Source organism: Rattus rattus, chromosome 9 (genome assembly GCF_011064425.1).
Source record: "Rattus rattus isolate New Zealand chromosome 9, Rrattus_CSIRO_v1, whole genome shotgun sequence".
Taxonomy (NCBI): Eukaryota; Metazoa; Chordata; class Mammalia; order Rodentia; family Muridae; genus Rattus; species Rattus rattus.
In genome coordinates, this window is record NC_046162.1 from 51,391,767 (window position 1) to 51,417,560 (window position 25,794).

Consider the following 25,794-nt stretch of genomic DNA (forward strand, 5'->3'; position numbering starts at 1 on the left):
ACCCTAACGAAAGCCTGAGGAGCAAAGCGTGGAGATGGCAGTGCAAAGGCCCTGAGGCAGGTGCATGGGCTGTGTGATCAAAGAACAAAGTCAGCGAATGAACCAAACTGCAGTGTAGGCAATGAGGTGGGGCAGTGGCGATGGTAAAAGGCCATCTCAACAACAAAACAATGACAAAAACAAAACAGAACAACAAAGAAGGCCATCACAAAGACTTCAGCTTTCCCTCAGAAGGACAAGGACAGGGAAACCAGGCAAATGGCACCATCAGAGTCCCGTCTTAATAAAATCACTCTGGCTGTGGCGCCAGGAACAGCGGGAAAGTAAGAGGGCAGATGTCAGGATGAGGGCGGTTGCTAGGATGCACATCCAGTGAGTGACAATGCTGGCTGGGATCAGGTGGGGAGAGGGGCTCCTGGGGGGCTGGAGAGATGGCTCAGCAGTTTAGAGTATGTACTATTCTTTCAGACTCAAGTTCGAGTCTCAAGAACCACATCAGGTGGGTCACAACCGCCTGAACTCTAGCTCCTGGCAGATCCAATTCCTCTGGCCTCTGGGCACCTGAATGTAATTAAATTAATAAAGAATCTAAAAAACCACACATTCTTCCGTGCGAATGCGCTTTTTTGTTATTTCTTTTAATTTTTTCTTCTTACTTTTTTCTTCTTTCCTCCTCCCCCTCCCCCTCCATCTTTCTGGCATAGATACTCGATGAGCAATGGTGACGATCAGGGTTTTGCCTTACTTTGTGGAGGAGGTGACTGTGGTTAGCCAACCAGGAAGGAGCCTAGAGGACTGGCAGGTCAGGGCTGACTGAGCAGAGTAGGCTTGACCGTCCCATTACTAATCCTAGTGCAGATGGTGAGGTAGCAGGGGGGCGGAGCTGGCCCAGTCCCGAGGGGCGGAGCTGAAAGTCTGTTCTGCTGTCCTGGGCATCCTCGGGCTACAGGCTTTAGGCCTATAGGAGCTGCTCAGCCTGAGTCCAACCCGGAGCCCATCTCAGCCACTGGACAGGGAGGAGAACCTGGGGCAGCCAGTCCTTGACTTTCTTCATACTTTAACAGGGCTCAGGCGTGGAAATGTGTCAGGGCAGGTCCACCTACACTTGAATGAACAGTGAATGAAAGGACGAATGAATGAATGAATCAATCAATGGATCAATGAACGCACGAACAAACTTCTCTCCCCTCTTAGGGCTCCCAGGACTGACTCAGTTCTCAAGTCTAACTGACTTGGCTTCCAGAAATTCTCAAAAGTGGATTCACGTGCATGAAAGAAGGGAAAGAAATCCCCCAGATCTCAGCCGATCACACCTCCACCCAGGTCTGCGAGCCTCCCCTCCCTCCCCGCCCTCTGTAAGGCAGAAACCTCCATGGCTTGTTTATAACCCGGGCCTTTGCTCTTCTGGTTTCCTGTGCTCAAAAGCCAGGAGACCCAGAGAGCTAGAAAAGCACGCTGTGGGGGAACAGGTCCGTGAGACCAGCAGCCCAGAGGCTGATGAAAGACCAAAAGTTCAAGGCCTGCTTAGCCTACATAGCAAGTTCAAAGCCAGCCTGGGTAACTTAGCTGATACTATGTACCTCATAGGCAGAGTGCCTGCCCTTTTTCTGTGAGGCCCCGGGTTCAGTCCCCGACCGCTACAATAAGCAAATAGTAAAAACCCCTGTTCTCCTTAACCTTTGGGGTGGAGGGCAAAGGTCCGGTCTGTGGGTTCCACCTCCCCCATCCAGGCTGTCTCCTCCAGAGGGCTGACTCTCAACCCCACCTCCCTGCATCAGCCCGAACCCTCCCTCCTTCCCATCTCCCCATTGCAATAAACCATTCAGGCCATCTGGATAACCAGTGCTGAATCTGGGGTGCTGGCTCTCGCGGCCTGGCTCTGCCTTGAGCTGGAGTGCATGGTGAGCCCGAAGTTCTAGGTCTGGAAGCAAGATGGAGGCTGCGGGGGCAAGGAGTAGTGATGGAGGTTACGGGGCAAGCAGAGGGTGCCTGGTCTCTCTCTGGAAGACGCACTGCTGGCTACATTCAGCCTGAGGGGAAACAAGTTTTCCCTGTCCTGAGTTTGACCTACAAGAGATTCAGAAAACAGCCATTGACTGTCATCCGAATGGATGACTCTAAACAGTAGTAACAGTGTTATTTCCTTCTTTTTTATATTTCTGCACTTTCCATTAAAAGTAGGAGGAGGGGGGAGGAAGAGAAATAAGAGGAAGAGAAAAAAGAGAAGAAGGAAGGAGGAAGAAGGAGGAAGTAGGAAGTAGGAAGGAGGAAGGAGAAAAAGGAAGGAGGAGGAGGAGAAGAAGAAGAAGAAGAAGAAGAAGAAGAAGAAGAAGAAGAAGAAGAAGAAGAAGAAGAAGAAGGCTCTCTTTTTAGAATAAAAAAATTGGGTTGTTCTGCCACCATGTTGGTGAGAGGTTAGCACTCCTGCATCTTCTGAGCTGAGATAGTTCTACGGATTCTTGGGCAGAGGCTGGAGTGGGCCCAGCGATGCTCTGTAGTGTTGCCAGCGACCGGAACCCACCCCAATGTCCGTCAACAGTAAAAAGGGTGACTAAATTATGAGAGTCACACAGCGACAAGTTCCCAGCAAGATGAGCGGCCTGAGGGCACGGCAGGACTTCACAGACAAGACCCTGAGCAAAAGAAACCCAAAGTACACAGTAGGTATAGTAACTCCGTGCTACGTGCAGGCTTTGTCATAAACTGGCCGTCTCAGCCTGTAGGGCTAGAGGGCTGGCTGAGGTGAGGCGATTACCCTTAGAGCTGTCAGTCACTTAGGAGGGTCCTGATGAACTTTCTGGGTTGATTTGAGTGTGTCTTTTTGGTTCTCTTTTCTTTTTGAGGCAGGGTTTCATGTAATCCAGGTAGCCTCAAATTTGATATGTAGTTAAGGATGACCTTGGACTCTGATCCTCCTGCCTCTACTTTCTGAGCTCTAGGATTACAGGCAAGTTCTTTCCGAGGTGCAGGAGAGACGAAACTCAAGGCCTCACAAGCCAGGCAAGGGGTCTACCAACTGAGGTACATTCCGGGCCCTGCATCGCCTGCCTGGAGCTGTTTCTTGGTCTGGCTAACAAGTATGTGTACCTTGCCCCGTGTTCCTCATCTGTACACGTTTGTGTAATGGTTAGCCTGTGTACTTAACGCCCCCCCCAAAAAAAAGTTGTTTTGTTTTTAAAAATGGAAGGCATATCCTCCGCCCCTGTCCCCCCCCCCCCCGCAGGTTAACTCCACCTCCCTTTTCTGTCCATAGGACATAAGGAGAGGTGCCTGCCTCCCTGGTACACAGCCGGCTGCCAGACTGTTGCCGCTAGAATTTCTTCGCGTAGCCTTCCAAAGTGCGCCGGGGGACTCTGTTTCCATCTAGCAGAGAACACATGGCTCTGGAATCAAACCCGTACTAGATCAGGTGTCTCAGGCAGGGTCAGGCTCTGAAGGCTGGGCCTTCCAGTTTCAACTGGAGCAGGCTGAGGGCTAGGGCTTGGTGGGATGGGGTGCATTAGAACAGGTACGTGTGTTGGCGGTTGGGGGATCGCATACACAGCCGCCTCCACCTCTGCAGAATGGCAAAGGTACAACCGTCTGGATTTAGTCAGGGAAGCCCAAGCAGCCTGGCCTGACCTTGTGCGCCACCCCCAAAGGTCATGGCGCTCAGCTCTCTGGGGTTCAAGTTCCCGTGGCAGCCGGTAGGCCAGAAATCAATCCGGGCCGGTCGGCTGGAGAGGGGCGTGGATCCAGCAAGCTGCCCTCAGCAGCCTGGCACGGTTATTTATAACCGTGGGTCGCCTTACCTCCTGACCTTCAGCTGGGACCAGCGATCCACCGCGATTAGCATCTCTCCCGCCGCCCACTGCGAATAAACACCCCTCTGTGTGGCCTCCAGGAGGGCTTGCCGGAAACAGGATGTTGACCCGTACCTCCTCAGGGTGGATCCAGTCCCATGTGAGTTGGGGGGAGGTGGGGTGCCGCTAGGGAAAGGTACCACAGTTACTCCTGTTGCCTTGCTTCCCGGGTTGCAAATGTTCTGGACTATTCTGGGTAGCAGTTTTATTTACAACATGGGACTCCCCAGCCTGGGTCTGCTCCAAAGGGTGCCTATCCCGAGTCAGAGAGAAAGATGCTGGCAGCCTGGAGGAATTGTGCAGATACGATCCTTAGTACCAAGTACACACTGCACGCTGGAGGCGGGTCACAACCATCACACTGATCTCCCAGCTCCTGGCTGATGGCTCGTCCCAACTGGACCCCAAAGTCCCACCTGTGGTCTCGGGCAGGGCAGAGGACAGACACCCAGTTTAGTCATTCATTCAGCAGTTAGATTGGGCCTCTACTAGGAACCTCCCAGAAGTTACTGCGTGTGAGGCCGCCGTCAGTGGAAAGTCCACAGAGAAGCCTGAGGCGGGGCAGCGGCCCAGGGTTTCTATGTATGAGACTTGGAGATGGACTCCAAGACAGGGGGAGGAGGGAGGGTGACGGAGGCCTTGGCTGAGTGTTTGCCAAGGACAGGCAAGGCTGAACTCGACATCACATTCTCAGCCTCGGAAGGCTATGGCTCAGTAGCAGGGCCTCCCCTGGATAGCTTCCCGCAGCTTCCCGTGACCTTGCCCCCAGCACAGACGGTGAAAGTCTCACCCGGCGCCCATCTGGGTGGCAAACCTGGAGGAGGCTGAGGACAGGCCAGCTGCAGCTGGTTCTGCCTGTTCTGGGAGGCTTGGCCCAGTGTGGTAGGCAGGCAGGGTATACTGTTTGGTTCAGACAGCTTCTCACTGTATGGCGCTGGGCTGGCTTGGGACTCTGTGTATAGACCAGGCTGGCCTCAAACTCAGATTGGTCTGCCTCTGCTCACTGTGCGGACTATGCAACCACATCCACCCTCTGCCTCAGTCTTGCACTCTTTGAAACACTGGACAGCACTTTGCCCGTGTGACTTGACTCTCCTTGTTTATCCTCTCCGGCCCGGTTCCACCAGTGAGCAGGGCTCGGGGCTTGCTGCCTGTTTTCTGTCCACCTTCTAGACCAGAGGACTAACCCCCCCCCACCTCCCCACGTCCCCACATCCCCATCCCACTCCTCCATTCCCTATCCCCCTCTAGCTCAGCTCTGGTGTCTTTTGATCTAGTGAGGGTCAAGGGGATCCAAGATAGGTGTGTGAGTGGCTGTGGCTGTAGCGAGCATTGATGACCAAGAACTCATTCCACAGTATAAAGGGGTGTGTGTGTGTATGTGTGTGTGTGTGTGTGTGTGTCCGTCCTTGTGGGAGGTGGTGTACACGGGAGTCTGTGTGTAGGATCTTGGTGGGGGTGCAAGGAAGAGAATATGGGTAACAGTGTTAGAGTGTGGGGTATGGGCGCGGGTTAGAGGAATGTTCTGGCAGATGGGGCTGGGGGACTTCAGGCCCTGGTAAGGGCCTCTTCCTCATGATCAGTCTGTGGCCAGTGGGCCCTGACCAGTCAATGAACCCAGGGTCTGGAAGAGTCAGCGGCTTTTCCAACCTTTTTGCCAAATGGGTTGTCAGCACAGGGGCGGGGCAGGGCGAGAGAGGGAGAGGGGGTGCCTGCAGCCGAGCAGGCTGGGAAGGGGACAATGACTTCATGACAACTGGTTGCTGAGCAACTGGCTGAGGGGGTGGGGACCTGGAGCCTGACTGGGCCAGGGGACCTGCCCCCTTGGCCACTGGTCAAGGCCAAGGCTGTTGTTCCTTTCCAGACAGGGAGAGGCAACCTGGCCTCACTTCCCTTCCTGAGGCTTCTTGGGGGCTACCCCTCCTGCACACCCAACCATTCTGGGGAGGGACACCTATCCCTGCTTTACAGATAAGAAAACTGAGACTGGGACTGGGGTGGGACTCTGTTCCACACAGCAGCATCGAGCCACTAAAGACTGAATGCCTGGTGTATGTGAGTCCTGGGCCTTCTCTGGACCCCTGGGCATTATGGCTTTCAAACCCATCTGAAGGAGCTCCTTCTTGGGGAGTGCCTCCATATAATTTCCTACTATTGGGGAGCAATCAACACCAATAGCTGTGCACCCCCATCACTGTAGATAGTTCAGTCTCCCCCCCACCAATGGCCGGAAGTTGGCTTCTATTGCAGCCGAGGCATCACAGACTACTGGCCCAGACTGTCTCCTCAGCAGGGCTGGAGGGACCCCAGATCACAGACCTGGTGGGTGTGAGCCTGGCCTTTGTACCCACAAGCTGAGATCAGCTTTGGGGGTGTTTTCTTCCACCATTTACTAGTTTCCCATAAGAATAATAACTACCCTACATAACCTTTGTAGTCCACAAAGGACTTTTCACAAACATCCTCTGGTTTAGTGCTGACTGTAGGCCCCGTGACAAGCTAGTCATACACCCATTTTATAGACTAAGAAACTGAAGTCAAAGAGAGAGAAGTTCAGGATGAGTCTCAGATCACAGGGCCAGGAAGTCTCTCCGACCCAGACACCTGCCCCAGCAGCAGCCTTCTCAGGGAGCGTGGCAGCCATGTGACTTCTCAGAGGACAGACTGGGTTCCACAGCCAACAGTGAACAGTGCAGCGGCCCTCTCATTTCCAGCTTGGGAGATGGGAGCCTACCTGCTACCTGCTTGTCCTGTGGAGGCTGGGGGAGGGGAGCGGGAGCGCACAGGGAGGAGTTACAGGGAAGCAAAGGTAACCAGGACTAGACCACAGAGGTGACCACAGCTAGCCATGGAGTGCCCTGGAGGGTCTCCCACAACAGGGCTGGCTGCTGTTGGTGCTGGGCTCTGGCCAAGGAGTGGAAGGACCAACATTTCCTGGAACAAGTGTCTACAGACCATGCCTAGGACAGCTGCCACTGCGTGCGGCTCTGCCCACAGCAGGGGAAAGAAGGGGACAGCGGACGTATAGTGAAGTGACATAGGGTCTGAAAGTCACTTTCCTCTGAGGGAGGGGGGCACTGCTAGTCCCTCCGGCGGGCATGAGTGCACGCAGCAGAATGGAAAACCGTTGCTGGCAGATCCCCCTTGCTTCGTTGGAAATGGAAGTCAGGGATACCGCTAACACGCTAACACTGAGGACCGACTTAGCGACCCTTTCCTCTGGTGACTGGGAAAATCTACAATGCAGTTGTTTTTTTTTTTTTTTTGTGTGTGTGTGTGTGTGTGTGTGTGTGTGTGTGTGTGCGCGCGCGTGCGCGCAGGGTGTCCCCATTTCATTTCTTTTTCTGAGACAGTCTCATTAGGTAGCCCTGGCTGGCCGGACCTTGTGATCCTCCTGCCTCAGCCTCTGCAGTTTGGGGATTATAGGTGCCTACTGCATAAAAGGATCTTTTTTTTCTTTCTTTGAGGGTACCTGAATACCCAGAAAACTTCTCCTGGGGAAGAGGTTGGGATCATGCCCCTCTCACCCCTGCCACCACAGAGCCTAGGCTTCCTCGGGAAACCTGAACAAAGGGAACATTCTAGTAAGTGTACTGGGAATTCTTAGAAAAGTTTCAGGGCCAGTTCTCCATGCCATCTACCCTTGACTCCTTTCTGACCGGGAGCTGTGAGGAAATGTCCTCTTAAACCTCTCAGCCCTCCTGGGCTACGGCTGCCTCCCCCAGAGCCCTCAAATAATCCAGTCCCTGCAAGGAGACATCATGGGTACAGCTGGCTGCCTGCCCCTCCGAGAGGGCATGTTAGTAATGTCAAGGCCAAATATACAGGGAACCAGATACCTCACAGGCCCAGGGCCCAGGGAGCCCCATGGACTCCACAGTGCCTGCCCCACCCCCCAGCTCTTTTGGAGCCCTACAACCCCCACCCCCTTCCAGCCTGGGCAAGCAGCCAGGAGACTGGCATCCCCTCTCCTGGCCCCAGTCCACTTGGGGACATGTCCCAACAAGTCTAAGCACAGCAGGAGGCTCCTGGGGGTGGGGTGGGGGGACAGAGTTTGAGCTGGGCGTGAGCGTGGGGACACCTCTCCAAGCCCTTTTACAAGCGTTCCTTCCCACAGAGCTCTCAACACCAGGAGGCCAAGAGGAACCACTCCTGTCCTGGGTTCTTTAGCTTCCCCAGGAGACCAAGATCATAAAGCTGGGGTGGGGGAGACCAGAAAGCCAGGTCCAACCCCAATAAACTGCTGGACAAACCGAACTGCAAATAATTAGTCCTGATTGCCTTCACCGTCCTCTCTGGGGAGTGAAAGGTCAAAGGGCAGAGCTGCTGACGCAAATGTCAAGGGAGACATGTGGAGGCTTGAAACAGCTGGGACCCTGCTCCCAGCAAGGTCACTAGAGCCCTGGACACTGTGTCCCCCTGGGCAACAGAGAGAGCTGTTCTCAAAGCACCCGTGGTGAGGGGTCTCTGGCTTTTCCCTCCTGGCTCCAAGGTCACCCGGACCTGATGGAGAAGGCTAATCAGACTCTTGGGGAAAGCTGAATCTTCTGCTGGATTCTCCAGTCTGCTCTTGTGAGTCTCTGCTACCTTCTACAAAGAGAGGAAAGACCTCTGTCTCCTGTGAGAGGAATCCTGGCTCCAAACCCTCTTCTCATTTGGCACACCTTGGGAGCTCTACCAGTCTGCGCACAGTGGCGACCCCTAGTGGTTGGTGTAGGGCTTCAACTTGGGCCTCAGGCTAGACGGCTACCATCCTAACACTGCAGCCTGAGGCCCAGGCCGGGGAGCCTGGGACGACAGAAGCAGCTTGGGGATTTGGCTTTGGTCAAGGACATTTACTAGGCCTTAATTTTTCCTCATTGACTTGTGGCTAGACCTCAGCCAAAATATCCCACTGTTAGCAGATTAGGGTCATCATTGTCTACGGATGAACTCATCGTCTCCTGGCCCCAAACCTGCTCCTCCTCCGGACTTCCCTGTTTCCATTAATAGCACTGCCACCACCCAGTCCCTGGAGCTCCAAACCTTGTCATCTTTAGCCCCTCCTCTCTGGACTGGGCACCTGCCCTGCCCCTCTTCAGTCTGCAGGCAGGGCCACCCTTCCGGCTTCCAGCTAGTTGGCCTTTTACAGAGCCACTGAGGTGCTCAGCAGCGCCACCCAGGGGCCAGGCCTGATCACATGACCCAACACCTGCTGACTTTGTAACCTGGGGCAAGCAAGTCTCAGTTTCCTTGGCTATAAATGTGAGGACAGTCATTTTATAGGATAATGTGCCACCCAATTGACAGAATGTACCCAAAAACCCATATCATGTCGGATGTTCCTAAGCACAGGAAAATTTGACACATCACGGCCTCCAAACCCTCTATTTTACAAACAAGGAGACTGAGACCCAGAGAGCCAGTATGAAGGCTGACAGGGAATTGAATACCAAGTGTCTTCACAATACACTGTAGGGCCAGCCAGGACCTCGGAAACTCCTGGACGTTTTAGTGTGTCTCCCTCCACCATCATTCCACTCACTCTAGAACCCACGATTCAAAGCTGCCTGTGGATTCATTGGGCCCATCCCCCGCCTTCAGGGGAAGGTACGTACACCTGGCAGGTGTTAGGTCATTAGCCATAGGGAATAATCTTGAGATGTGGCAACCACAGGTCACATACAGCAGTCTGAGTCAGGGCAGCCCAGGTGCAAGGTTCCGAGTGGGGTCGAGCACACAGCCGCCAGCCCGAGGGGCGTGGCCTCATCTCAGGTGTTCGAAAGGGTAGGGGTCTCTTGCACAGCTCTGCTGTCACTCCTACCCTAGTGTCCTGTACTTCTTAGGGTCAGGAAGTGAAGAAATGGCTAACCCCGCTTGCTGTCATCCAGATGGAAAGATGCTCCCTTCATTCACCCTGTGGATAAAGACCTGTCACACGCTCCCTTCAAATGAATGGTAGGAGACATGACTAGGGAAGAAATCATTCCCAGATCCCCAAAGGGGACTTTTACCCCTGAAGAAGCCACAGCAAGGACATCTGGTGGAAAGGCTTTTAGAACGAGGTGGGTGGACCACCCTGGAGTCTTTGGTCACCTGTCCTCTAAGACCATGGTTCTCAAGTGGATGGGTGCTTTTGTTCCCAGGGGACATTTAGCAGCATCTAGAAACAGTTTCCGTTGTCACAAATGGAGAATGGGTACTGCTAGACGTTTTTTTAGTGGGTCAGAACCAAAAATGATGTTCTAAGTCTCTTAGAGCTCAGGTCAGAATGGAAGACAGGACAGCCAGCTGACGGGCACAGGCCCGACCTTCAGTTTTTGTAGTGATCTTTGTGTTCTTGTCCCCCTGCCCAGCACAGGGAAGTTTCTAGAATAGTCCATGCTGACTTCTCAATTCTTTCAGCAAGGACACAAGGACAAATAGGCCTGGAAGGGCACCCAGGCCGGGGCACTCACCATCCCGTTTCATGAGCCTTGTTGTCCACTGGATCTGCATGTAGTCCCTGGCACTGAATTCACTGGGAGAAGCTGAGGGCAGTGAGGTGCAAAATGGCTCTCTCAGCTCTCTCTTCAGATCCAGCCTTCAACCCAAGAAGGGGAGGTGGAGCTGTTAAGGAGCAGGAATACCTGAGAGGGCCAGGAAGCTACTGCCACACAGTCTAGTGTCACACGTTCTCCTTTGGCCTCTACAAACACCATTCCTATATAAACCAGGACTCCCTGGTGTCCCCAAATGATCTCTAGGGTCTCTACCTGACCTCCAGACTCTGCTAGGGCGCCTTACGCACCTTTGGTGTCAGAGCCTCTCCTATAACCCAGGTGTCTGCTCTGAGGCACCTGACAGCAAGTGACCCCGAGCCCCCATTCTGGGACTGCTTACCTTGTGGGGCTGAGGACTCACAAACACCCTCTGTCTCATCTCAACAGAGGGCCCCACCTTCCCCACCACGTGGATGATGTCAAGCTGCTGGGTCGTGGCAATGGGCCTGGCTCTGGACCCCAGCTGTCGCCTTTGATGAGTGCAAGCAGGCAGTTTTTCCAAAAGAAATGCAGCAATGGCTGTAGAGCCCAGCCCTGGAGGAAGGAGAAGCCCCAAGATCCTGAGGCTCTTGAGGGGTCTGGGGTTCCAGAAAAGTCACCACTTGCCTCGGGGTCACCTCTGCTTCGGGTCACCTCCATCTCATGCAAATCCCTGCTCCATGGCATTCAATCTTTCCCTTTCTTCCCATTATGTTGCCACTCTGTGTGTGCCCAGGGAGGGGGGGTACATGGGCGTGGCTACTAGCCTGCCCAGTGCTGCAGCCCAGCAGGCCACCCTCACCTTCTATCAGTCTTCTGTCTGTAATGCCAGGAATTGGGGAGGGTCAGGAAAGGACTGGCCTTCCTGCCATTCTGTACTGGGTCAGGGTCCCCAAAGAAGGGCTGGGAATTTGACTTCTCCCTGAAAGGGGTCTTCCCATGGACCCTCACCTCTCCGGCTAATCTAATTCCTTCCCAGCCAGCATCTCTGTCATTTCCTGACACATCTTCCCTTTCTCTCCCTTGTTGTCTAGTCATGTCAGCTGGGGGGATCCGGACTGCAGGACTGCACGAGGGTCAGTTCAGGATGGCTTTCAGCATCTGGATGGAAGGGGTCACCACCCCAGGGGCGCGTCCACTGGCATCTGGGGCAGTCCTTTCCATCCTTCTGGGATGACAGTGAATCCTCTGAACTTTTAAATCCCCAAGCTTGGGACTGTCAGTCGCTGCTGACATGTTGAGATGCCCCATCCTTCAACCTCTGCTTGCTTTAGCCAACTGTGTGGCCCAGGTAAGCTCTCACTTGTCTGGACTGCAGTGAGACCTCACCCTCTCCATGTGTTAGCATCTCAGAGAGGTAATGTTGGGTCAAGCTTGCCTCCCTCCATGTGGATCACAGTCAAAACCTCACCTGCCCCAGCCTTTTGGTGATGTCTGCCTCATCTTCTTTACCCTCAGGCAGACCCATTAACTCGTAACACCCATTACAGATGGAGGACAACCCCCTCACCCCACCTCCCGTTGTTGAGAATCCTGAGGCAGAAAGCTCCAACCCATCTGGCCCAATACTGCTATGTTCAGAACTGAAAACCAAGGTTCAGAGGGAAAAAAGACCAAGGTAAAAAAAGCGTGGCCACACGGAGCAGCTTGGGAGGGGGTTGTGAGCCTCTTTGTGGCAAGGGCAGCAGACTAGCAGGTTCCTGGGAGTAAGTGTGGAGAGGACAGGGAGTGTGGCCTTGGAGGTTTGTCCAGGCACACAGATGTTCCCCTCTAATCTTCACCCCCTCCTTTCTTTTCCAGCAGCAGCAGCAACAGCTATAAAAGCCAGGAAATAGATGTGGCTTGATGGCCTGTAATGGGCTTACTTAGTGCTGTGACCTGCTGAGTTATGTAACCCCTATTTGTTCTCGGCTGGGATAAAGTCTCCATTGAAGCACCTCGCTAAGCTGATTCCGTGACATCTCCTTTAGTGTGCTTAGAGGCCGTGGCAGAAATTCCTCTGCAACTTCAAAGACCAGGGACTGTGGTGTGGATGCTTCTAAAAATTCCTTAAGCCAATGTTTTTGTACCCATTTTAAAACCTGCTCACCTCCAAACCAGCCCTATGCTTGGATGCCTAGGCTGACTTGGTAGAGCTGAGCAAAGGTTTCCCTACCCCTAGTGAAGGGGTGAGGAGGAGAACCAGGGCAGTGAGAAAGCAAAGCACTGTGGGGGCTAGGAAGACCCTGAGCTAATAAGAGCAAGAGGTCCAGGCTCTTGGCTTCTGGCTCACTCGCACTTGCAAGGTTAACGCCAACATGGCGCCCCCTTGTGCTGAAAGCGGAGAGTAGCCCGGTTTCTTCAAAGCACAGTGGGTCTTTATCACCCATTCCTTTCCTGCTCTGGAAGAGGTGGGGTCTTGTAATCCAACGATTCTCCCTTCCTAAATTTCATCTCTCATTGTCATCTCAGGTAAAGAGGCCTAGGAAGAAGGCATCTGAAGGTGTTGACACGTGCCCAGTTTCTGCCTGTCTCCAGGATCCCCCAGGAAACACAAGTGCTGGAGATGCCCCAGAGTCAGAGTCAGTAAAGCCACCTCTTGGTAATAATAATAAAACACACACACACACACACACACACACACACACACACACACACACGCGCGCGCGCCAAGGTCAGAAGATGACTTGTAGGGGTCATTTTTCTCCTTCTATCATATGGACTAGGGACTGATCTTAAGCACCTTCCCCTACTGTGCCAGCTCACTGGTACCAAATCTCGGCATCCACCAAATCTCACCCATGTTCAAAGCCTTACACTGCTGCTCCTAGTCCTTTGTGAAGACCTCTGGGCAGCTTCCCCAAAGAGCATGAAAGGCCGGTAGCTGAAAATTCACTCCCCATTTTGGAACTCAAACCACAGACCTCTGTGTGGGATGAGGCAAAGGTCTAAGAAGGTAGGCTTGCTGACAAAGGCAACAGGAAGAAGAAGTTGAGGCACCCGCACAACAGGACACAGGTGTCTTGCTAACTGCTGAGTCTCCTGTGCCTGAGAAACCTGCTGACCTCTCCAAAGATGAAACTTTGCCTTCTTGCTTGGGAAGAGTGATGCTATGCTTTAAAATCCTACCAAAAGCATAGAAACCTTCTGGACCCCATCCCCCCAACTCCCTCTTGTACATATGATGTTAATTTTCCTTCGTTCTGGGTCAGCGCTCCACTCATGTACTGAGTTTGTTTCTTGTTATAAAGCATTATGAGCAACAGGTATCAAGTACGCTTGAATGGTATCTAAAAATGTCACCTTGACCATGCTTTGCATGCTTCTCTGTCTGCATAGGGAGGAAATTAGCTCTTAGATGTAAAATGTAGTAGCCTTCCTGTGTTTAACTTTCAGAATAACATTTGGCTGGGACTCAAATGCAGATCTCAACCCCCATGTGCAGCAGCTCCATGCCCAGTTAATCTCTTTCTCTAGCCACTGCAGTCCTTCTTATCTGTCAGACCTGTCTATCAACAGACACGCCATTTTCTAAGGTCAGGCCTCTGGATAACACAGGGTCAGTAATGCTCTCCACAGGGGTTCTCTGCACATTGCCTATGAACTTGGAAAAACTAGATATCATAAAATATGCTAGGTATGAAGCTAATGACCCCTTCCCATAAAAACTATAAGGAATCGTCTTGCCAAGCAACACAGGCTTCATGAGGGGAAATACTGGGGTAGCATCAAGCTTACCCTATCCTAATCTTCAATTGGCCTTGAATCAGAAAATAAGGACCGTGAAGTTGAGATGGGGGAACCTCACAGAGCTAACCACACAAAGGGCGGAGAATGAAGGAAGCTTTGTCTCATAGGAAACAAGATGTTTGGGACTCCAGCGAGGCTGCTCCATTCTCTTAAGCAAATGTTACCAACTTGAGGGTCAGAATCACCTGGGTAACTCTGAGATGAAAGCAGGAACAACCCTGTTGTGCAATGGCTCTCAGGGCAGATCGTGGCCATACTTCCCCCTTCTGGCCAGATTGAGAACTGCATCTTATGGGCAAGACTGCTGTACCCAGAGTCTGGGCATATTTTGTCCCCCTCTATTTTAGGGCCTAAACTCAAATCACAACTCTTTATCTCTGTGGGTGGAAGCCGTTATGCTGCTTCCAGCTGGCCAAAAGAGGGCTAAACTGTCTGGCTCCGTGTCTGCTTAGGTAAACGAAGTGCTTTAAGTATTCCAGCCCTTCTTACCCAACCCCATGGATGGCCAGGAACCTGCTGACAGGCAGTCTCTTACCCTGTGAGTTCAAGGCCAACCTACTGTGTGCAGCAAGCCCAGGCCAATAAGGGAGAGCCTGTTTTAAAAGAATAAAACAAAAAATAGAGGCCGTTATTGTTATTAAGAAGTGGTAATAGCAGGCTCTGTTAGCCATGATAGTGCAGATTCTAAATCCTAGCACTACGAGGGAAAGAATGTGAGTGTCTACAGTTTAAGGCGAGGAGGAGGAGAAAAGGAAGAGGAAGGAAAAGGAAGAACCCCACTTTTGTTAAATTTTAATTTTTAAAATTATCCCCTGGTGTGTGTATGTGTGGGGGCAGGCCACGTCCCAGGCAGATCATACACACACACACATGCCAAGGTCAGAAGATGACTTGTAGGGGTCATGTTTCTCCTTCTATCATATGGACTAGGGACTGATCTTAAGCACCTTCCCTCACTGGTACCAAATCTCGGCATCCACCAAATCTCACCCATCTTCAAAGCCAGCAAATCAAATCACGTTGGTGTAACAGTAAATGCGGCTGCACTAACCCATGCACTCACACTGTGCTACAATCATGGCGTCCTCTGTAATCATGCTCTCACATCTCTTTAACAGTCTGTCTGTCACTCGTGTCAGTGCATCTTACTACGAGTGATAAACTGCAGGAAGGAGGCTCAGGGCAGGTCTCACTCAGCACTTCTGCCTGTCAACTAAATGCCCCCCTGACCAGTGCCATGTGTGTACTCAGGAGCCACAGACAGGTCTAAATGTCCCCAGTGCCAAACAACCATGATCTCGTTTCTCAGAAATGACGTGGTTTATGGGACATATTGCTGGACTTTCTGATAAAAACCAAGTCTGGAGCCCCAAGAAAGATAAAAACAAAGCACACTAGACTTCACATATGTTTCATATACATATTTATATATATTTCATGTACAAAGTTACATTCCGAACCCCAGGGATTCCATAATAGAAATAAATACTGAAATAACTACATCGCTAAATGAGCTTTTACGCATAGAAACAAAGCCTTGGCCTCTAAAGACAGCAAATGGGACATTCTAGAACCCAATTTAATGAGGCAAGTAAAGTTCTGGATTTCTAGAATGAAAACAAATTTAGGACACAAACAGTTAAAACATATTCAAATATTGAGAAATATATGATAAAATTATTAATAAAACTTCATTTTTAAGAGAAAGACAATTAGTGTTACAGAATAGCACAACCCTGTTAGAAAAGCATTTATAATTTCAACATTTATTTCCTTCTTTTCCCATCTTATAAAGTGGGATGCAGTCAGCCTCTTTCCCAACATGATCAATTAAGAAGAACCCCAAATCTGGCCGAGTGCTTTGGTAATAGTCCTAATACTTACTAGGAAACAGATCTCCATTTCCATGGCATTTGCAAGACACACCTTCTCTGGAGGTTTGTTACAAAGGCTGCACATTAAGTCTCCTCTCAGCTCCAGAGGGTGAGAGTGTATTCCAAACTTTCCACAGTAAACACACTCCACCCGCATAGAGGTGAGCTGCACTGCTCTGTGCTGAAGTGTTTTATACGCCACCCCCCAAGCTGCAGCTTGTAAGAGATACAAGTTTGGATCTACATGAGTTAGAGACAGATATGCTCAAAACTGAGTTCTAGAAAGCAGTCTCCCTCCTTTTGCTTCCCAGAGATTTAACCCGCACTTCCTATGGTGTTAGGTTGAGACACACAGTGCTGCTGTTTCTACAGACCAGCAATGGCTGTTCACTGGTAATTCGTGGGGTTCAGCCTCATATATAACCCATGTAACCCAGATGTAACAAAATGAGAACTCTTAGCGCTCTATTTTCTTCCTTTAAAAGTCAGTTTTGTTTTGTTTTTGCCTGTGAGGCTGCCTAGAGGCACTCGAGCCTTCTTGGCCCTGTGGTGACAATGGCAATTTAGACCCTGTCACTGTTTGCAAGCAGCATATATCCTGGTATTTCTGCCAAAGATCACCCCCTTCACCAAAATAAACACCACAAGAGCATATGTGTTATGGGGGAAGAGAAGCAGAATTCCAAATGCAAGCGCAGCCCTTAAAACAAGCTGTGCAGGCACTCCTGCTTTCTCCAGGCTTTGAAACAGTGCACAGGGCCACAGTGACTTGAGGTCTTTAGCTAAAATCACCATGCACCTATAGTCTGCAAGTGAGGTCAACATCATTAAATTCAAAGAAACAATTATAACCAGGGTAACACATTCTTTAGCTTCCAATTCCCTGAGTTACTCTGGACCACACACACATGTAAGTGCTTCTGAACAATGATGAGGGGGTCTGACAAAGGGACACTTCTTGGGACTAAAAGTCTCCAAAACTTTTGTGTCTCCTTATGAATTTATAATTTCCAATAAATTTTAATAATGATTTTTAAAAGTATTTGCCCCAAATGACTCAGATTTAAAATAAAAGCATAGCAAACAAGCTAAGGAAAAGTGGTTTGCTCCAAAGAAAAATGAATTAGTAGATCAAACAAAATATTACTCTTTGTACAGCTTTATCAAAACACGTGTTTTTCTTTTAAAACATACAGGGCTACAATTTTAGAGTGTGCCCACTGTGCTTAATGATACAAAAGCCTCCCATGCTCACTAGGTCCTATGTGTTTTAGGATCTAGCCTAACATACACGTGTGAAAAAACCCCTGGCATACTTGTTACATATAGTTCTGTATCACAGTCTGGGGCAAATCCCCGGTACTCAAGGATGCTCAGACAATTAGAGACCTGTGTTGGGTGTCCTGTCTGTGAGGCGGTCCTTCCAGTGACAGAGGACCTGTTTCCGGCGTCCCTTTAAGAGGCCACATACAATCATGTTTACCTTTGCTCGAAGCGATGGTAAGGAAAGGTAAAGCACACATTTTCAGGAAGCTTGAGAGAGGGAGCAAGTCTATAGCATCGTGGCTTTTGAAGCCTCCTAAGGTTACCGGTCAAAGCTAGATGTGAACCCACTTTCTCAGCTGGATGCCATGAATGGAGCTGGGCGCTTCCCTGGGAGATGGCGTGAAGCAGGGACAATGCTGAAGATTATTTATACCAAGCAAGCACTAGGTGTTTGGTAGGTTTTATACAGAGCAAAACAAGCCAACTTTTCTAATCATTCAGCATTCAGCAAATGGGGCAGAATCCACAGCCACCACAGTGTCCCCTCCTTGACACGTTAAGAGCAGCCTGGGGACATGTGGCTAACAGGTACATTTTTTCCATGGAAAAAACTGAATCCACTACCACCATCCTCTAGGACAAGGAGTACAAAACACGAGTTCCTTTTAGAACATCCTTCCAATATTGAAGTGCCCTCTGCACTTCCCAGAATATTTCCTAAACTTCAGATAATACATTTCTTAAATGTCAGTATGAAAATGGGTGAAATTAATCTAAAAAATGAGAATATTCAGAGAAGCAGGCTTCATAAATTTTTGATTTCTAATGAGACAGGAACAAGAAATTTTATTTAAATAGTGTAGCCTTAATTTCTTTAATATAAAACCCCCCCAAGTCTGATGAAAACAAAGCTTTATATACCATATAAACAAGATTTGTCAGGATTGAAAGTGAAAGTTAAAGTAATTTACAGTTAGCTCTTAGCCCTCTTGGGACATCCAGATAATTCCTGATAATCCTTCTGATATTAGTGTGTCAATTCTATAATACAGTGGGAAAAACTCTATTGTACTTCACAGTACAATTTCATTTATTAAGTCTTTTCCATTAGTTTCATTATTAGTGATAGGTAAAACATGACTTCATCAATTAAGTGAGTGACATTAGACTGTGGCAGAGCAAACCACATCTGGATTGCTCTCTGTAATTCACCAGTTTGCAGAAAGTAAACCTTTGATTTGTTCATGATATACTGAAATTTCCTATTAACACTGGTGCAGTAAGCCAGTTCGCTCCTCTCTGTATTGTTACCATAGAACAGATTTTGTGACATAAAGGTAACAGGGAAAAAAATGCTCACATATTATGTGGTGAAATGTCTTTCACGAAAAGAGCATTAAATAAAGGGAAAAGGGAAAAGAAACCATGCAGAAGAGGCAACTTCCTCATCTCCACCTGTCTCTCATGGACTCATTCATTGCCACACATCACCTGCCACACTATCAGGTGACTCCTTTCTGCTTTGGTGACTGAAGGTTCCAGTGGAAGATCCTCTCCAAGAAGTTCAGATTCTCCACCTTCATCACCTAATGGATCATAAAAGAAAACTGCAGTTAGGCTGAATACAGGTGCTGTGACCTGGATGGCACAAAGCGTGGTCCACTTCTACTCAGAGAACACAGTGAGGAACACCAGGGGAGTGGGGAGACGAGAGGCGGCTTGACGCTAAGAGCACCTGAAATTCTTCTGGAGGACCTGAGTTTGATTCCAGCACCCGTTAGGTGGCTCATAACCACCTGTAACTACTGTTCCAGGGGATCTGACTCCCTCTTTTGGCCTCCGAGGGTAGCCATACACAGACATAGACAGAGACAGACAGACAAACACAGACACACACAAATAAAAAAAAAGTAAAAGAGGAGTTGGGGCCAGTGAAATGGTTTAGTGGGTAAAGCCTTTACCACCACACAGTGGAGAACTGATTCACACAAATTGCCCTCTGATCTCCAAATGTATACCATAATGTATGTACCCTGCCATAGTATATGTACACATACACACAAAAATACACACTAATGACAAAAAATACCAGAGCCAGTATCTTCACCCATACTTACCCAAACTACTGCCTGACTCCTGAGATTCCTTTTTCCTCTCATACATGAAAGCTAGCTCACAATGCTGGGCTGGACAGTCATCACAACATGTCTGTCTTAGGGGTTTATTTTATTGCTGTGAAGAGACATCATGACCAAGGAAACTCTTATAAGAGCACACATTTAATTGGGACTGGTTTATAGTTCAGAGGTTCAGTCCATTATCATCACGGCAGGAAGCACGGCTGCATGGAGGCAGGTGTGGTGCTGGAGGAGCTGAGAGTTCTACATCTTGATACAAAGGCAAGCATGAGCCTGGATTCGACACTGGGCAGAGGCTGAGCATAGGAGACCTCGAAAAAACCCCACCTCCACTGTGACACACTTCCTCCAACAAGGCCACACCTCCTAACAGTGCCACTCCCTATGGTCAAGCCTGCACACACCTGAGTCTGTGGGGAGCAAACCTATTCGAGCCCCACGTGTCTGTTCACGGATGATCGCAGAAATGGGAGGTGAAGAGCAAACATGGTGAGCTTTGTTTATCCAGAGCACACATTCTACTCTTGTTTATATCAAGTTAAGAGAACAGAAATACGGAGCATATTAAATAAGACCCAGTGTAAATTTTGCGTTTATTTCCTCAGATGAAGTGATAAGAGCTGTACTGACACTGTGCAACTGCATGGCTTGGGTGGAGCCCAGAGAATTTTCTTCTCTGTCCTAACTATCCCTAGGCCTGCAAGCCTCTAGCCTCTGTACAATCTAATTTTCTGCAAGCCTGGACCTTGAAGGTTTCAACTACCAGCCTCCATCTAACCTAGGCCTAGAATGTTTCAGCCTCTGAGACTTACTACTAAATAAACTCACACTTTCTAGCTCTTCCTGAAATCTGGCTGGCCGGTTCAATTCAGCTGTTCTGGGTCAAACTCCTCTCCAAGTTGACTGATTCAAATTGGCTTCTCTCAGCTTCTTACTGAATTGTTCTTGGAAAGACTGCCTGTGAACTCCACAAACTAAACTGCTCCAAACTAAAATGAATTCAATTGACTCTGTCTCCTTCTCTGGTTTTTTAGTAGCCTCTCTTTTCTTCTGTTGTGAGAGCTGGACATATCCTATCTGTGACTCGTTCTGTCAAATCTTTCTCTGATTCATCACTGCCTGTCCCGCAATTTGACATCACTGTTTGGAAGTAAAGGTATGTACTAAGTGCTTGTCTGTAAGCCAGCCAGATGGACTGAATGTGTATATTCTAGCCAGATCGTATCTTTGGATGTGATCCCTTGTCAGAGCAGCCATGTTGCTGCATTAAAATTCCTCTACAGCCCAGGAAATCCTGGGGTAAATTCTCCAGTGAAGACAATGGGTACTGAAGAAGTACTGCTGCTCCTCCCCTCAGACTCCAGCTGTCACCTATGCTGTGCAGAGCACGGTTATTCTGGTACACTCCAGCTGACAACTTGTTTAGTGGGATGAATTCTTCAGCAGAATCCTAAAACTGTGCACACTAAGAAACAAAGATATTCCACTGATGCACTGGAATTCTGAGTTTCGCAGAAGAAAATGACACTGTTGACTAAAAATAGAGGAAGAGAAGCAATAGAATATTTACCCATTTCTCTGCAAGCCATTTCCCCTACATCTCCCATACACACAGCTTTTTCACGTTAATGTCAAAATACAGAGTGAGCATGGTCAGGTCAAAAGTCAAATTCTTCCAAGTAAAATAGAACCAAATATTAAGAAAAAAAGGTTTTGCTCCTTGTTTGTTTGGTTTTAGATTTTCAAGACAGGGTTTCTCTGTGTAACCTCTATGGCTGTTAGACCAGGCTAACCTCAAACTCACACAGATTTGCCTATCTCTGCCTAGGGTCAAAGGCGTGCACCACTACCACCCAGCTGCATTTTTTAAAAGATTTATTTATGTATGTATATGAACACTTTATTTGCATCAGATAGAAGAGGGCATCAGATCCCATCCCACAGATAAGGTTAGAGCCACCATGTAGTTGCTGGGAATTAAACTCAGGACCTCTGCAAAAGCAGTGCTCTTAACTACTGAGTTTTCTCTCCAGCTCCAACTGTTTTTGTTTAAGGCTTATTTATTTTTATTTTATGTATATGGGTATTTTACCAGCATATTTATGCACCATGTATATGCAGTGCCCAAGAAAGCCAGAAGAGGGTATCCGATCCTATACAATGGAATAAACCTCTAAGTGTGTTCTGGGGATAGAATGAGCTCCTCGGGAAGAGCAGGTAGGGCTCCTAACCACTGAGCCATCTCTCCAGCTCCAACTTTGGCTCTTAAATTTTAAAAATTACAATGGTATTGTGGGGCACACCCTTAACCCTGGCACTCAGGCAAAGGTGGGCAAACTTCTGTGAGTTCTAGGCCAGCCTGGTCTAGAGGCCAATTGCAAGCCATAAGGGCCATACAATGAGATCCTATTTCAAAAAACAACAGCAAGCTACAATGGTGAAGACGAAGTGGCTGAGGCAAAGGTCGCTGGTTACTTGCCTGCTAAGCTATTTTGGAGACTGTTAATATCTTGTTTCCTAGGATCTCTATGTCCTATAGTTCAAGCTGAGCCCTTATAAATATGGGATTTCTGAGATAAATTCCTTATTGCTAAAACATTACAGAAAATGAATAAGAACAGCAACAGGATTAAATTCAAGGTTGTTATTCTTTTGGTTTTTCGAAAGAGTGGTTCACTTTATACCCCTGGTGTCCTGGAACTCACTACTTAGACCTGGCGCCATCGGTCTCTGTCTCCCAGGGTGCTGAGTTTAAAAGCATTTACTACCATGCTTTGTTTAAAAACAAAACAAAACAAAACAAAACAAAACAAAACAACATATTCACTATTAAAATTAGGGTCTGCTTAAAACACAAGTGTATTCTGAATTACTAGAGATATTGACACACCTGATTAAGCAATTTTTATTGTAGAATCTGCAACGGAAAACCTTTAGTGGAGGTGGACGACTACAGAGACCCACGAGCATGCTCTTCAGTCTGATTCCAACTGCCACACTGCACTCCCAGAGACAGCTACAGCCACCCTCGCTAAGGACACTGCCTCTAATTCCTTTCTATAAATCACAACATTCTTGAAATAAATTCCATAAAACATTCCATGAAATGCTCTAAAACTCTGCTTCTCTTGCTGGCATCAATCTCTAAATTTTACATTAATATCTCTGTCCCACACAAGTATGCCGTGAGCCTCCCACTTTCCATGTTCTGGTTTATCTGTGGTACACTGCCACTGATAAGGCCCTGCGTTTTTCGTCTATGATAGACTTCCTTAGTTTCTCTACAAGCATTTAATAACTTCTGTTTGAGAAGTCATTAAGTTACTACGGCTTTGATTAGACTAGTGTTTCTTTTTACCAAGCAAGCATTTGTACTTCGTTTTCCTCCCCACGTTCAGGCTGCTCTCATTTAGACAGTGCTCTGAGTGAGCTGTTTACCAGCTAAGGAGCCCTCACCATGCTACCCTGTCTCCACCACCACCAGCTGACTCAGATATCCACCTTTTCTAACTCATTTCCACCGAACCTAAATATCTTCTACCCAAATCTAATCACATTGCTCCTCCATTTCAAGTTCTGCAATTCTCCTTTGCTTAAAAGATAAACACAAACTTTACTCGTGGTGCTCTGAATGCAAATGGCCCCCATAGATTCACAGGGAGTGGCATTAGTAGCGGTGTGGTATCGTTTGAGGTTTTAGATGCTCAGGCCAGCTCCAGTATCTGCTGTCTACCGATCAGAACTCTCAGCTCCTGTCTGTATGTGCGCCATCAAGCTCCCGCCATGATGAGAGTGGACTAAACCTCTGAGCAGTAGACCAGCCCGAGTAAATGCTCTCTTTTACAACAGTTGCTGTGCTCATGGTGTCTCGTTGCAGCAATAGAAAGCCTAACTAAGATACTTGGGGAAAATATTTTCTATTTCTCTTCCTTCTTTCTGTCTAAACACACAGCATATACTCATATATAACTCAGCTCACTTTCCTTTCTAGATACAAGATTTATACTCTCTCCTTTCATCTATTTAAAAGATTGTCTTTAAGATGGATTTAATCTTTTAAAATCTTTAGTTAGATTGGGGTATATGCTATGCCTAGTGGTAAAACATTTGTCCAACATGAATGAAGTCCTAGTTTCAATACCCGACATTGGAAAACGAACAAAAAGCAAACAAAACAGCATCACCTCAGTAGAGCCATTGTTTTTTTTTTTTTTTTTAAAATCAGGACTGCTAATCCTCTCCTCACCAACCTGTTCCCTAAAGAGGCCTTTAGCTTACCACCATCTGAGCTGACTCAAGCATCATTTCTTCTCTGCCTTATCTTCCCACCATGGGAAGAACTAACAAGTGTCCACCACAACATTTACAGTATTTTAACTGTTAACAACCTTAGCTCTGTGCTGGTCTATAAGACCTACTGAAAGGAAGAAAGTGTTTAATCCCAGTGCTTAGACGGGAGAGGCAGGCAGATCTCTGAATATGAGGCCAGCCTGGTTACATAGCCAGTTCTAGGACAGCATAATAGAGAGACCTCACCTAAAAAAAAAATCTATTAAAAGAGAATAAGGGACTGATCAATCTTAAGGCTGACAGGCACAAGGTGAGAAAGTGAACAGATAAAATAATTTTCACATCAAGCTTTATGAAGTATTTTTATTTCCTTATTTTGTGTGTAAGAAAAAAGGTTATGTGAGGATGGATAGTTTGCTCAAGGCCATTTGATTCTTCAGTTCTTTACACAACCTTAATGTGGGCCATTTGCAACTCACAATGCTCTTTCAAATGACTTTTTAAATGAAAGAAACACATACACACATATATATATAGAGGCAGAAAAACATGCAAAATCCTTCTCCAAGTAAAAGATTCAAAGAGAACTTATAAGTCATCATCAGAGCGATTTCTTATTCACCTTGAGTGAAAACCCAGCTCACAGAGCACAGTGGGAACTGATCTCCCAGAACCAAAGACTTACCCATTCGGAAGTCAATGTAGCCTTCTCCTCCACTGATGACAAGCATAGACTTCAAGGGTGTCTGGCTACTGGGCTCCTGTGCAGACGAGCCTGCTTTGTCAGCTGTTAGATCTGCTCCACTACTGCTACTCTGTGGGCTAACGACCTGACCTATTTTGTACAGAAACAGAACAGTGAATATCACCCATCACAGATGCAGGCAGGGAATGCTGTTTTTCCTATACTTTTCCAACACTAAATAAATCATATGGTTGATTCCTGACTGCAACTAGGAAGAGTGTGGCAGGAGGATGGTCCTGAGTTCAAGGCAGTGTAGGCTACAGAAATCTTGATTCAAAAATTAAAGATATTGTAGACAGCATCCTGACTGCCTTTAGTCTAAGGACTCAGGAGGCAGAGGCAGAAGGATCTCTGTGAGTTGAAGGCCAGCCTGCTCAAGGTAATGAGTTTGAGACTGGTCAAGGATGCACAGTGGAATCCTGACTCAAGAAAGTTAAATGAAAAAGTAAATCTTTAACACAGACTCAAAGTGTACTACATCAGGGTACTGGGAACACTGGTACCTGGAGTAAACCAATTCTAAAGCAAACAGGAATAGATAATCTTCAAAGGTCAGTGGGAGACACAAATCTCCCACTGAGCTATGTGACTTCTCAGCTTCCTGAGGTCACACTGTCACTTTTATTATGGACTCCAACTCTCGGGGACTCTTCTATAAGTTGCCTTAGTCCTGGTATTTTATAGACAATAATAGAAAAGTAAGTAATATAATATTTTAAATATATTTCAAATTTATGTCCTTTTCTTTATAGTTAAGAAAAGTATGTCTTATTTTTACTTAAGAGTATGCAAATAAAATTACTCCTAAATGTGTCATTTGTTCTACAGTTCAAATTCTAAGAATCTTTGAGTATAAAATGTCACAGAAGAGAGAAACCTTTGCATATTATTCACAATATGAACAACTGAACAATCTCCAGACATTCCTCTGACTGTGGGCTGGGGATGTAGCTCAGAAGCAAAGCATTTGCCTAGCATGTGTGAGGGATGGTATCCAATCCCCAGAACTGTAGGTGGCGTGTGTGTGTGTGTGTGTGTGTGTGTGTGTGTGTGTGTGTGTGTGTGTGTGTGTGAGAGAGAGAGAGAGAGAGAGAGAGAGGGAGGGGGGCTGTTCTTTGGTCAAATCTCACAGACTGTATGCCTCTAGGAACTAGTAGGACACTGCCCTATGATGTGATGCACTATAAATTTATGTTTTTAATTGAAAGTGGATGGGGTAGTGTGATGGATCCTCATAGGGCTTCATTACTGCATTACTCAAGAATCCCTTAAACCTGCTAGAAACAACTTCTACAGTGGAGTCTGCAATAGAAGGCAAAGCATTCACAATGAATCTAATACGATCTCATTCTTCAGGCTAATTAGCCTATGACAAATACTGGTGCTAGGGTGCAGGTGCATGTGTGGAGA

The 25,794-nt window shown here is 48.0% G+C and overlaps 1 protein-coding gene and 1 long non-coding RNA gene across 9 annotated transcripts in view; both read right to left on the reverse strand.

The window, feature by feature from the left end:
• Positions 1–666: 666 nt before the first annotated feature.
• On the reverse strand, positions 667–8,962 carry LOC116909182. 2 transcript variants are annotated; one of them, XR_004389054.1, is made up of 3 exons: positions 8,868–8,962; positions 3,792–3,968; positions 667–1,099 (listed from the first exon to the last, which is right to left on the reverse strand). It is a non-coding gene; the product is annotated as an uncharacterized LOC116909182 (long non-coding RNA). The 2 variants fall into 2 exon arrangements; XR_004389055.1 differs by having other exon boundaries at positions 826–1,104.
• Positions 8,963–15,477: 6,515 nt separating this feature from the next.
• The window catches only part of Spag9 (sperm associated antigen 9), a 127,719-nt gene continuing 117,402 nt past the window's right edge, over positions 15,478–25,794 (reverse strand). For all 7 annotated transcript variants that reach the window (XM_032912942.1, XM_032912944.1, XM_032912943.1 and 4 more), the window contains 2 exons: positions 24,325–24,474; positions 15,478–18,797 (listed from right to left, as the gene is read on the reverse strand). In XM_032912942.1, coding sequence (XP_032768833.1) covers positions 18,682–18,797; positions 24,325–24,474 — 266 coding nt within the window. In that variant the 3' untranslated portion in view covers positions 15,478–18,681. The remainder of the gene's footprint in view (positions 18,798–24,324; positions 24,475–25,794) is intronic.